Below are 14,063 nucleotides of genomic sequence, written 5' to 3' on the forward strand. Positions count from 1 at the left end.
ATCGCCCAGTCAGTCCTGCCCCGCGGCTACAGCGTGGTTGGCTCCCTTGCCGTATTTCCGTCTTCAATTGGGCGATTTCGAAATGCCCCTCCTTCCCTCGCTGCAGTCTGTCGCTCGCCACCTTGCAAAGCATGCTGGGATACCTGGCGTCAGGACATCGCAAGCGACAAGACGAGAGGAGGGAACTAAACCGAAATAGACCAATTGAAGACGGAAATACAGCAAGGCAGCCAACCAAGCTGCAGCAGCGGGGCAGGGCTTGACAGGGCGAGTGCGAGTACATCCGAGTTGATCGCGTTTGGTGAGAAGGAGGTCTGAGAAATGAGAGCGAGAGAGAAAGAAAGGAAAGCTTTCAACTTTGCATATACGCTTGCAAATGAAGGTGGGCTGAAAAGTAGGCTATGTTCATGCAAGGAAAATACATGCTGTGTGTCTAATATCACGACACGTGCATGGTCGGGTGTTGCACAAAAATATCGTATATACGGAAGATGAACACTCCAACTTACTTCATTGACAGCACCATCCACATTTTTCTTCTCGCCAATTCTCTTTTTTTTTTTTATAATTGTTTTTATTGAGTGAGGGTCAGGACAGGTTACATGAAAACCAAAACATGGTTTACCTTAAATTTTTGAATATACCATCAAAAATGATCTGCATCCAAGGCATAATAAATTTCCTCCCACAACATTTTTTTTTTTTTAACCCACTTACCACCCCCCTCCCCACCCACCCACACTGCACAGACACGCACACGCACATTCACTCCTAAAAAAAACACACAAAAAACAACAACAAACAAAAAATATATATAAAAAATTCTCAATTCTCAATGGCTTCCTTGTTTTCCTCAGGAGTACAAAAAAACCTTAATTGGTGATTTTTTTTGCCTTTGTGGGAAACTGAGGGATCTGTTAGCTTCATACAGTGTTTCAGGCAAGACTTTGTCCTTCTGATGCCGGGATTGCACTGGTTGCATTGCGTTGCGTTGCGGCTGTTCTCCGGTTTTGCTCCGTGCTCTGTCCTCCGCCAACACTAACCGGCTGCGTGCAGAGCACGTCACAGCTCCGCTCCGCCAGACAGCTGGAGTGACGAGACCGACAGGTTACCACGGTAAAATCGCGCGAGACAATTTGTATGTGGGATAAATACAACAACAAACAGGCAGAAGATCATTGTTCCCAACTGGAGAAGCAGAGGAGGGGTGGACTTGCTTGGTGTTGTCTTTGTAAAAAGGATGTGTTGTGTCATATATTATTTTGTGGTTTTCCACTTTTCCTCATACATGTTTGTCCTCTGGCTTGATATTGAATGCTGTAAACACCTCTGCCCTGTTGACTCCATGCCTGGCTCCGCCCAACTTGCTGCGGCTTTGCTCCGTCATCCGTGAAAAATAGAAGCCTTGCTGCGTATCTTTTTCGGAGAGCTCCGGATCGTCGGAGCTGGGACGGAGTAGACACGCAACGCAGCGGAGTAGGTGGGAGTTGACACAATGATTAGAGTGGAAACGTATCGGCTCCGAAGCCGTACCGCAGCGCAGACGGACCGAACACGGACTCAGTGGAATGTAGGCGTTAGAGCTAGATGTATTCTGAGGAGTGGGGCAAGAATGTCACAGAATTTCTTGTAAAATTCAGCACCGAATCTATCAGGACCGATATTTTTTATTGATTTGTTAAGTAAACCCTTTAGTCTTGGAGGTACAGCTCCCCGCCAGGAGGGGTTGCTGCAGTGCCCTAAGCACCCCTAGTTCCAGCGTCCCTGTCCATCTTATTGTTACCCTCTGTTTCTCTCATCCTTCAGACCACAAAGTGTGTTCCTTCAGTACACACAGTGCCGTTCACAGTGGATGTTTTCTGCCTGGCTCTTCAGACAGCCTGCCCTCCTCAGCCACCAGCTGAGGGCGCTCTTCCTCCAGTGGAGTAAACACAACAAGCGGAGGGTGGCCAACTGGGGCGGGACCCTGTGTGATGTCCGGTAGTATGCTCCACCCAATCACAGCAGACTACTGGAGAGGAAACTTGGCTGGTGGAGATGAGACCATGGGTGAGTTATTTAACCTTTACTCTTGTCTGCATATTTGATTTGATTTGATCATCTTTATTTCCAATACGTGAAAGAAGTTTCAAACAAAACTAAATGAAACTAAAAACAGCTCAAATAACAAAAGGATCATCATCATCATCATATGAAATTCACCTATTGCTAAGTCCAGCCCCGAACGTAGATGAGTAAATCACAGCGCGTGCAGCTCCACAATACACTCAGACAACCTGAGCCTAGAGCTCCATAGAGAAGCATAGAGAAGCAGAAGAAATCTGGATTCTCCTCTGGGTTTATGTTATATATAAAGTTTCTTGATTATACAGAGGTACATGAAATAGATTACCAGGCGCCACTCTTCAATTCAGCGTATATATAATCCACAGAGAGGTTACTCTAAGTCCGGGGTTCCCAAACTTTTCCAACCAAGTACCACTACGTACCAAACCAAATTTCCCAGGGACCACTTCCACTGTGTATACCCCCCCCCCCCCCGCCCATAAAATAAAATTTGCTGATTTAACCATGCAATAGCAGCAGAAAGGCTAAATAACAATATAAGGCTACTAGCTGGTTCAAATGAAAACACACACATACACACACACACCCACACACCTGCCAACGTTAGGCTGTGAAAAAGAGGACCCCTTTGAAAAAGTTTTTTTTCCCTCGCCAAAATGTAGCCTAAATTTGGAGTGTTATTTAGGACATGTTATTTCCTAACTGACAAACTAGCATGACATGGTTGGTACAAATCCATTCCTTAAGTCTTCTAGTTTCATATGATACCAGAAACTTCACTCTGGCTTTAAAACTGAGCCTGCTGCAGCCTCTGAAAGTAAATGTTCAAAATTGTGATGTTTCCCAAATATCGCGATATTTCCGAAAATCGGCCCAATCCGGCAACTGCTCAGGGTTAATGTGTATGTAAAAACTGTCTGTAAAAAAGAAAAGGAAAAAAAAAAGAAAATGCAATTCTCTGGCGGACCACCAGGCGGAGGAGCCCTGCGGACCACAGTTTGGGAACCAATGCTCTAAGTGAATAAAATGTCAATTCTGGATGTGAGTCGCCTATTATCCCCACTGGTTAACTTATCCCGCTGTCTTCCTCCGTTAAAACTGCATGTTTTTGAAGGGAGTTTGATTAAAGATTCGCTAAAGCCGTTTCCATGCATGTATCGCATTTATTTTCATCGATAGCTTTAAATGTTGTACATCGCCCTCCATGTCATAGTGAAGTACTTTATGATGGCTTCTAGACGATATCAGGCCTCAAAAAAGTTGTTTGGAGCCTCTTCTTGGGATATAACTTTGACCGTGACGGCTGCCATTTATTCTAGTCAGCGTGCCCTGTCTTTGTCCGAGTGAGCACGGGTGGTGGGGGTTAGCGATAGGTCAATTGAGTAAGTGGGCTTTGTCTGTCTTGTCTGTCTATGACATCATCAGTAATGTCACTTAATGTCATCAGTGATGGTCACTTGAGCAATTGTGATGTCACTGATGATGTCAGTGTTTATGACATCATCAGTCTATGTGCGGATTATACTTTTCTCTCAGTACTGATCACTCACTGACATCATCAGTGATGCGAAGTTGAGCAATAGAGCTCAACAGTCACGTGACTTTCCGTGATGTTTCCAGTTCCAGAAGTGAGTTCCACATTCATTTTCTCCATAGAGATTTAGAAAAATCCTTATAGAACGAGTTTTAAAGCTGGAACCAAGTTAACCCATGACCTACTGAATCATGAGGGACCATGAAACATTTCAGTTGGAGCAAAAACAAAAAATAACAACCGGGGGGGAATCTAGTCTCCCGCCCATCTTTATTTTTAAGGATTTTTCAGAAAATGAATGGGGAACTAACTTCCAGGGGCCGGTTGCACCAACTGGTCTTACACTGGTCTTAAGCTAAGTTGGTCGTAACTTTACGACCTACAGCTACGCCGGTTGCACCAAGATGACTTAAGCCTTATTTTCACTAAGACCAGGCGTAACTCCTACGCCTCGTCAGGAGGAGGCGTAGAGCCTGCCTGTAACAGAGATCTCCGCGGAGACCTTTTTGACCGTCATCGTCGTAACATCGCCAGTTCGCCGTCTTTGAAAGCACGACGTTAGATTATAACTAACTACTTGTGTGGCTTAGCCTTCCCAAATGTTGGCGTTAATTCTTTTAGAATTTAATACATAGAATTGGGAACGTTACATTCAATTTCATTCAGACTCCCTGACACTAATCGCCGCCGCCATTTTCCCCCGGGGCTTCCACAGGAGGAGGGGGTGGGAGGAGGGAGGGTGTAGTGACGCACATACAGTAGTGGGTGACGGCGCGAGGCACATGTGGGCCAATCAGAGGGCATTCCCCGACAATTCACATGAACGCGCATTGCTATGACCAGCGTAGTTAAGACCAGAGTAAGCCGTGTTGGTGCAACAGGCGTAAGTCCATGGTCTTAACTAAGACCGACGTAGGAGTTACGACCAGGCATAGTTAAGACCAGTTGGTGCAACCGGCCCCAGGGCAACAAATGTCACATGACTGAGTGCTCAGCTCTATTGTGCGCTGAGTGATGTCACTCGAGTACTCCATGATGTGATCAGTGATGGTCACTCGAGGAATTGTGATGTCATCAGGGAGTGATATCATCAGTGATGCGAAGTTGAGCAATTGTGTGCTGCACATGCCAATAGAGCAGGCGAGGCCACGTGCAGGCGAGGCCGCGCAGCGGCCCAGCTGTGTATGCAAGCCTGTGTTGTGGTTGAGCTCCAGGGTGGGCGAGTTTAGCAAGCCTGCGATAGAATCAAGCACGCGTGATTTCTAATGATACAATAAAGTCAATAGGCAAACTTATAAACAACACACATTAAATATGACATGTTGGAAAAGGAGTAGGAAGAAGTATGCACTTATGTATTCCTAGTGGTTCAAGGTTCAAAGATATTTATTGTCATTCCAAAACATGAAACATGGAAGGGAACGAAATATGGACTCAAGGTCCTGGTGGATATGTCAACTAGGATATCATAAATCATAAAATATCATAAGAACAACTGAGTACTAAGAAGGAGAACAATATAAAAACAACATATAAATTAGAATCATCATAAAAACAACATAATACCTGATGTAAGAGCAAGGGAAACAATTTAAGGTGCAATGTGTTCGCTCAACAAGGAGGCACTTAAAGTTCATTTTGTTTCGCTCACAGCTGGCGGCATTAAAGTGTGAGGAGTGTGGCAGCATTCATTTCACGAGCAGCAGATTTTAGATATATACATATATAGATATAATACATACTATGTACTGTATATAAAAAATAATATATATGTATATAATTAGATACGTAAAAAAAAAAAGGTAAAACGTTATAAGTAGCAGCAGTACATTACACGAGCAGCAGTTTAGATATATACATATATAGATATAATACATGCTATGTACTATATATAAAAGATAGTAATATATATGTATATAATTAGATACATGAAAACTAAAGTGTGCAACGTTAGAGTGGTTATGCATTGTTCATAATTCTCACAGCCACCGGAAAGAAGCTATTCTTGAGCCTGGTGGTTCTGGCCTTGATGCTGCGTAGCCTCCTACCAGAGGGGAGAGGGGCAAACAGTCCATTGGCAGGGTGGGTACAGTCCTTCATGATTTTACCAGCTTTATTCTTGCATCTGTCCTGGAAGATGTCACTGATGGTTGGCAGGCTGCAGCCAATGATCTTCTGTGCGGTTTTGACCACATGCTGCAGTGCTTGTTTATCTGCGGCAGAGCAGCTGCCATACCACACAGTGATGCAGGAGGTGAGGACGCTCTCCACCACACACCTGTAGAAGGAGGTGAGGACTGAGGTGCCGAGGCCAGCACGCTTCAGCCTCCTCAGGAAGTAGAGGCGTTGGTTGGCCTTCTTCACTGTACTGGTTGTGTTCAGGCTCCATGTGAGAGTGTCGGAGATGTGCACTCCCAGATATTTAAAACATGGGACAACTTCGACAGCTGCTCCCCCGATGATGAGGGGAGGGGGGGTGGAGCTGGATTTCCTGAAGTCTATTATCATCTCCTTCGTCTTCTTCACATTGATGGAGAGGTTGTTTGTGTCGCACCATGCCTTTAATTTCTCCAGTTCCTGTCTGTATGCAGACTCATCGTTGTTTGTGATGAGCCCTACCACTGCCGTGTCGTCAGTGAACTTCACGATGTGATTGCTCAGGTTCCAGGCTGAGAAGTCGTATGTGAGCAGTATGTACAGTAGCGAGCTAAGTACACATCCCTGGGGGGAGCCGATGTTGAGGATGATGCGGGAGGACAGAATGTCATGGATCCTGACAGATTGGGGCCTGTTTGTCAGGAAGTCCAGTATCCAGTTGCACAGAGATGGGCTTAGTCCGAGTTGTGACAGTTTGTCAATCAGGGTTTGTGGAATGATAGTGTTGAACGCAGAGCTAAAGTCCAGGAACAGCAGTCTGACATAGGAGTTCTTGCTCTCCAGGTGAGTGAGGGCCAGGTGAGCCACGTAGGAGATGGCGTCTGCAGTGGAGCGGTTCTCCTTGTATGCATACTGGTGGGGGTCTATAGTAGTGCTGATGGTCTCTTTTATGTGTGACATGACCAGCCTTTCAAAGCACTTTGTGATGATTGGGGTGAGTGCTATTGGGCGGTAGTCGTTCATACATGTCACTGTGGGGGATTTCGGGACAGGGATGATTTTTAAGGCAGTTTTAAGGTTTAAGGTTTTAAGGCAGTTTTAAGGCATGTTGGGACAGTTGCTGTTGAGAGGGAGACATTAAAAATGTCCGTCATCACCTCTGAGAGCTGGTGTGTGCAGTCCTTAAGGCAGTGGTTCTCAAATGGGGGTCCGCGGCACTTTGCCAGGGGGTCCGCGAAAAGTTTTCAGGTAATTTTTTTTTTTTTTTTTTTTTAATTAAAAAATAAAATGCTACATGTTACTTATTCCTTCTCAAACTACTTCCTACATGGTGCTAGTCTATCAAAATATCTTGGCTGTCATTGATTGTGTTGCATAGTGGTTTTCTGTACTGTTGACAAATTGTGATATTGTAAGTCGCTTTGGACAAAACAAAAGCGTCTGCTAAATGACGTAATGTAAATGTAATGTAATACAAAAAAATATATATATATATTTTTTTTTTGCAAAATCTTCATAGTTCAACGAAAATAGTTTATGCTTTAAATCTAAAATGGTTCATGGATTACATTCTAATAACAAACCTATCAAATTAAAAGTCAAGCACGTTACCATGGAAACAATTAAGCTTAGCCCAAAATCAGAATGAGGCGGTCCCCGGTATATTTTCTATCTTGTAAGGGGTCCTTGGCTGAAAAACATTTGAGAACCTCTGCCTTAAGGACCCGGCCAGGGATGTTGTCTGGTCCTGCAGCCTTGCGGGGGTTGACTCTCTGCAGACACTTCCTCACACTCTCAGCAGAGACACTGAGGGGCAGCTCATCTGGTGGGGAGGTGAGCCTGGAGACAGGAGGGATGTTTGGGTCCTCAAAGCGAGCGTAGAATGTGTTGAGGGCATCAGGGAGAGACGGGTCCCTGGGGCATTCTACATCTCTTTTGGTGTAGTCTGTTATGGACTTGATGCCCTTCCACATGCTCCGGGGGTCATTGGTGGAAAAGTGACCCTGGATTTTTAGAGCATACGTTGCTTTGGCCCTTTTTATACCTGCATTGAGACATAACCTTGCTGCCCTGAGTGCAGTTGTGTCACCAGATCTGAACGATGTGTCACAGGCTATTAGCAGAGCGCAGACTTCTGCGTTCAGCCAGGGTTTCTGGTTAGGGTGGATGGTGATGGATCTAGTGCTGGTGACATCATCCACACACTTGCTGATGTAGCCGATGACAGATGATGTGTATTCCTCTAGGTCATACATGGGCAAACTACGGCCCGCGGGCCGGATGCGGCCCGCGGGCGCCACCTGTGTGGCCCGCGATGGAATTGCAATTTTTTTTTTTTTTTTTTTTTTTTTACACAGTGCACCTGAACGCAACATGCAAGATACCGGCTGAATAAGTGTCCAAATGTTCATGTCATTCTGGCCAATACTCCACTTCTGTTATAGCATTTCAGTCTGGAATATGGAATATCTTTCAATAATCTTTATGACTAAAAGGCTACATTGAATTAGAAATTTAAATAATTAACTCATTGGTTTTGGATTTATTTAGCTTCAAGACTGCATTTTTGTTCGTGTGACCCGCAACACAGGCTTTGATCATCCCGGGCCACTTACTGATACTTATGCTTAAATTAACCCACTCATATTCTGATTTATTTCAAGAAAAACATTTTGGCTAGTGGAAATTCTAATTGCCTGGTAACTTTAAAATCTAGCAGCCATATTGGCAGGTGGTCAAAAAAGTTAATTTCAAGCCCTGAGAGCAGGTGGTGACATAGGAGTGAGTGAGAAAAGGATGAAATATTGGTGGTTAAGACTGAATAATGACATCACAACTGTTAATTTAAAATTAGTTATTCCTCTAAACGTGGCTTCAAATGCACCAAATTTTTCACGCTGGCGCCGTTCGGCCCTCAGCAAAACCTGGTAGCGAGGACATTTTTTGTGGCCCTCTCTATCATCAAAGTTACCCATCCATGGGTTACGGCATGACAATATTTGTTCGGCCCCGGCAACAATCTGGGTTTCTCATGTGGCCCCCCATGAAAAATAATTGCCCACCCCTGCTCTAGATGGTGTGGCGTGTAAAGCAAGCTCAGCTACGTGTGACATGACGTTACTGTGGGCAGAGGCTGAAATCTGCTTTTACCTATAGAGACACTGCAGAGCGCGTCATCATTCAGAAACCATGCCCAAAACGCTTATGTGTCTCTACTTTCCCCTGTGATGGGCGTGGTCTATTTCATGCAGTGTCTCTATGTATGCAGAAGCAACAAATAATCTCTGATGAAGACACAGTAGTGTCGAAACGTTAGTTCAATAAAAAACTTCATTATACACTTGATCTGTGTGCTCCAGTACCTGTTGGATTACATCTATATTGCAACAAATAATCTGTCTGTCTGTAGATTATGGTGTCTGCGTCTGTCCATATGATGTGCATTTATCTAATAACTCGTACCAATAATTGCAATTATAGCTTAATTGAATATGTAAATTTACTTAAATTGTATAACAATGTCCGTAGTGCTGGGAGTCACTGTTCCTTCTTCTGTTGTTGTGTTGTTGAATGATTTTACTGGCTTGAATGTATCCTTGAGGCAGAGGAGTTGGCTGTTGTTGGGCCTTACTGCCACAAAGAAGATGGTAGCTCAGAGATGGAAGCCTCATACTTTTGAACAATGTGCGTCTTCAGCTGTAGACCTGGCCATCATGGAGATGTTGGGGGCCCGTATGCATGGTGCTAAAGTAGGGGTTGTGACTACTGCTGATTATTATTATATATATATTTTTGTATTGTTTTCCTTATTTATGGTCCACCAGTCTGTCTTGTCTTGATTGTACAGTATGTCTTTGTAGTACATTGTCTTGTGCTTGTGTATTTATGGGTTTTCTTTTTTGCTCAATGTCTGTGTTTTTTGTGTTTTTCTTTTTTGTTATGTTAAATTAACAAAATAATTATATAAAAAAAAGATGTTGAAACATCATGACGCTACAGGAAGTCACTGTGCAGGCTAGAGTTGCAGCTTCCTGTCAGTGCAGCCAGCGAGTGAGGAGGGCTGCATCAGAAACCACACCAACCACAAACAACATCTGACACCCGAGTGCCAAACATAAAGAGCCAGAAGACCAAGAGACACCAAGTTAAGATGACACTGACAGGCTGGTTCAGACAGACAGGCTGGTTCTGACAGACAGGCTGGTTCTGACTCCTGACTGACTGGATATGGATCCCATGCTGATGCTTTTCATGTTACTCTGCAGCGCAGGTACAGTAGGACTCTGATTTAATGATGACTAGAAATATCTTTCGTTCCTAGCACACTTACTGTACAGTGTGTAGCCTACATACTGGACGTAGCTCAGTCTTCCACTCACTCAGTGGTAGGCTATATCTTTGGAAGTGATTGAACGTGATTTTCTGAAGTGTTGCAACTCTATTGATGGCAATGCCATATGACTTCATATGCCATATGACTTCGTACCCACCCATCCATATGCCAGAGTGCATTGGGACCTTTGCAGTGACAATGCCTGCATGTGTCTCTGTGTCCTGTTACCTCGTATTTGATGGGTCGGCACTTTGTTTGCACCTATCACTACCTCTATTGTTCTGAGCATCAAGCCATTTGATGAAACGTAGGTCTCCGGCTCTCTGACCCGTCTTCATCACAATACTCCACGGTAGAGTTGGAGTGTGGACATGGGGAAAACGCTTGGAATTCCCCATTGCAGGCTATATAGGCTATAGTATATAGATATTTTCATATTCTGAAATAGACTGTTGTGGGATTATATAGGCTGCCCCCTGAAACGATGGAGGATTCAACCTTTCAAATAGGAATTTTAAATAGGCTATTGGTAATCATATACTGTAAATATGGCTGGCAGCTAAATAAAAAAGGTAGGCTAGTTTTGTGTCTGCATTATTTAGCCTATTTTATGTTTAAGAGAAATACAATAGCCATCATGTTAACGAGATGTCGATTACTTCAAAATGCTGTTGTGATTTTATTACAAATATCCCGACACTTTATTTTCACTTCTGTTGACATATTAACAGTATATTCCTCTGAGAAAGGATTGTCGGCAAGACAAGTGGTCATATACTCATCTCAACAAGCCATGCGCTGGTTGACACAGACGAATATAATGGCCGCAATCCGGAAGTAAGGCTAGGCAACTAAATACATTGATTAAGAATTGAGGATATAGCAGAGGAGTTATATTCATATTACGCAGCATGGATTTTGCGCATTGCAAGTTGGAGAGACACTTGGATATGGAGTCGGCAGGCAGCTCCACGCGGGTGCGCAGCAAGATGAAAGCTTGTAGGTCGATCTGCCCGTCACAGCACAATTTTGATATAGGCCTCTATTGAAATGGCTAGAATTACATTTTCACACATCTCCATCTATTAAATAAGCGATTTTGTGTGTGTGATGTGTGGGTTTATGTGCGGATTGGCTGCACATGCACAGTGCGCCTCTCGTCACCTATAGCTCACTTCGCAACATGGGAATAATATTTGCTTTTATGGAAGAAAAATGTAAGTAACCATAGCCTACGAAAGCACTTGGTGTTTGAGACCACATGTGATCATAGCCTACGTACCATATAAGTAGACTCCTTAAGTGGCAAATCAACTGACGTCCTCTGCTTAATAACGGCAATAAGAATAATTTATGCTGTATGGCCACGGGCACGGCGGAGGGCGTTTGGAAACACCTGAATCCAAATGTCTTCATATTGCACAACGCACGGCCCGATGTTTGCATTTGGTTGTACAAGCTCATCTGTGAATGATCAATCTCGACATTATGGCAATTTAAATGAATTAAATCCATCAAGAATTGAAGAGGGAGGAGTTTGAAACACGCGGATCTTCGCTGCCAATCTGGCATGCGCCAGTCGGCAATACATCTTTTTTTTGTTTATTTTCAAAGAGTGTTTATTCTAATTTATTTAATCTGATAATATGTAGGTCTAAAACTGTAGGAAATTGTGTTTATAGGTGTTGCCCAACGCCCTTATATGCACGTGAGTCTAATTTAGTTAATAAAATGTAGGCTATAACTAGTCTACTTTACTTTTCAATTTAAAAAAATATAGCCTATATGCCAATATAGGGCCAGCCTATAGCCGTTTTCAGGGGAGCTGTGTGGACAAAGAGAAGGATTAGTGTAGATAGAACACTTCAATTAACATATTCTGCCAGTTTTCTGGAAAACTACCTATAATAACCCAAGGTTCAAGGTTTCTTTATTAGTACCCAAGGGTAAAATAGTTATGCAGACAGGAAGTTCAGCTGTACAGAAGATAAAAACAAAACATACGAAATCACAAGACATCAAACAAGCATCATTACAATAGAGCACATTAAAATACAGTAAGATCAAAGTAAAACCATGCTAAAGTGCTTTGTGACAAGAGACTAAAGTGCTGAAAGACTAAAGTGCTTCTGCACACGCTTGTGCACGCACACTCGTGCACACACACACACACACACACACACACACACACGTAGCTACTCATGAGACGCTCAGAGTGTCATGTATGTGCGGAGTAAGAATGAGAAATAAAACAAAGAAATCATCCCGTGACAGCTTTGTTTAGCAGTGCAATGGCAGCAGGTACAAAAGTGCTTTTGTAGCGTTTGGTCCTACAGCGAGGGACCACAAACCGCCGGCCAGAGCGAAGGAGCTGGAATTCACTGTGTATGGGTTGGGAACAGTGTTGTAGAATAGAGCTGGCCTTACACTGCAGCTGTGAGCAGTAGATAGCTGACAGGTTGAGTTGAGGCTCACCTATAAGCTTACTAGCCCACTTCACAATTTGGTTCAGAGCGTTTCTGTTTTTCAGTGACAGGTTACCAAACCATGACACAAGAGAGAAGGACAGGATCCATTCAACATAGGCCTGGTAAAAGAGGCTCAGCATGGTTTTGTCTATGTAAAGACGGGACAGTTTCCTCAGGCAATAGAGACGTTGATGACCCTTTTTGCACACTGCCTCACAGTTCTTCTCGAAGGACAGCTTAGAGTCTATGACTGTGCCGAGGTACTTGTAGCTGTTCTACACAGTCTACGGCCTGGCCTTTAATGACCGTGGTAGGCCTGTCGCCGGTGCGGGTTCTAAAATCAATAACCATGTCTTTAGTTTTGGATATGTTCAGCTGCAGAAAAGACTCATCGCACCAGCTGACAAAATCATCAATGACAGGGCCATGACTGGACTCATGTTCACCAAGCAGGCTGACAATGACTGTGTGGTCTGCAAATTTAAGTAGGGTCCTGTTTGCGTGCTTACTCTGGCACATGTTTGTGTACAGGATATAGAGGAGAGCTGAGAGCACACAGCCTTGAGGTGAGCCGCTAGAGCAGTGGTGACCAATTTGGGGCCCGCGGGCTCTGTTTTTTTTGTCCCCCCCCCCCCCCCCGATTTTCCACAACGTTTATTTTTGGCCCTCGGCCCTCCACCCAGATTGAGTTTTGACCCTTCATGGGAAAGAATTTGGGCACCCCTGGTTTAGCCCTTAGTATTTCGACTGTTACCTCCTTTCAGTCCACCTGACACCGTGCCCGCCTGTCCTCCACACCCTCAGGATCAATCAATTGCGGGTGTGTGTGTGTGTGTGTGTGTGTGTGTGTGTGTGTGTGTGTGTGTGTGTGTGTGTGTGTGTGTGTGTGTGTGAGAGAGTGTGGCGAATAATTAGTAAATATACATTTAATGCTATTTCTCTGACTGTTCTTTCCAATAGGTTCCCCCCCCCCCCCAAGTGACTTTGTTAGACTTCAAGGAAAGTCACCCACAGAACAACATTTGGTTCATGTTGTTTTGATAGCAGGTCAAACTCTGCAGTCATTGGTTGAACTCTGAACAAATTGATACAAAAGGTTTTTCAATGGATTCTGGTATTGACATGTGAAATAACACCTCAAATGTAGGAACATATAAATCCCGGAAAGAAGTCATTTTCAAGATGGCGGCTGCCGAGAACTTATATGGCTAATAGCCTATCTCAATTACTATTCAAAAGGTGGTTTTGTGTAGGTTTTAGGGCTCAGGGAATACAACTGAATTAGTGAAATGACCATCAGTTAATTATTTATTGATAGATCCAAAATGGAGTCCCAAGAGTGGGCCCCAAATCTCCTTTTTTTCATATATTGACTGTCTGGCATTATGGGTTAGTTTTCTGAAAATTTGCATATTTAAACAAAACATTTCAGAAAACTTGTGATCCAATTCTTTTTGTCTTAATTTAAGTAATCAACTGGGGAACTTTCATGATATCAGTTAAAATTTTCACCAGAATTGGGGCCCCCTCTTACTTGGATTCTTGGATTTGTCAATAAATAAGT

The 14,063-nt window shown here is 43.7% G+C and overlaps 1 protein-coding gene across 1 annotated transcript in view; it reads left to right on the plus strand.

Annotated features, from left to right (window-relative positions):
- Positions 1–10,942: 10,942 nt before the first annotated feature.
- Positions 10,943–14,063, plus strand: part of LOC310770706 (chordin-like) — a gene marked incomplete at its 5' end in the record, with an annotated part of 37,726 nt that continues 34,605 nt past the window's right edge. The window contains one exon of the mRNA XM_083663435.1: positions 10,943–11,030. Coding sequence (XP_083519561.1) covers positions 10,943–11,030 — 88 coding nt within the window. The remainder of the gene's footprint in view (positions 11,031–14,063) is intronic.

The sequence above is a fragment of the Poromitra crassiceps genome, assembly GCF_964638095.1.
Source record: "Poromitra crassiceps genome assembly, contig: HAP1_SCAFFOLD_180, whole genome shotgun sequence".
NCBI classification, from domain to species: Eukaryota; Metazoa; Chordata; class Actinopteri; order Beryciformes; family Melamphaidae; genus Poromitra; species Poromitra crassiceps.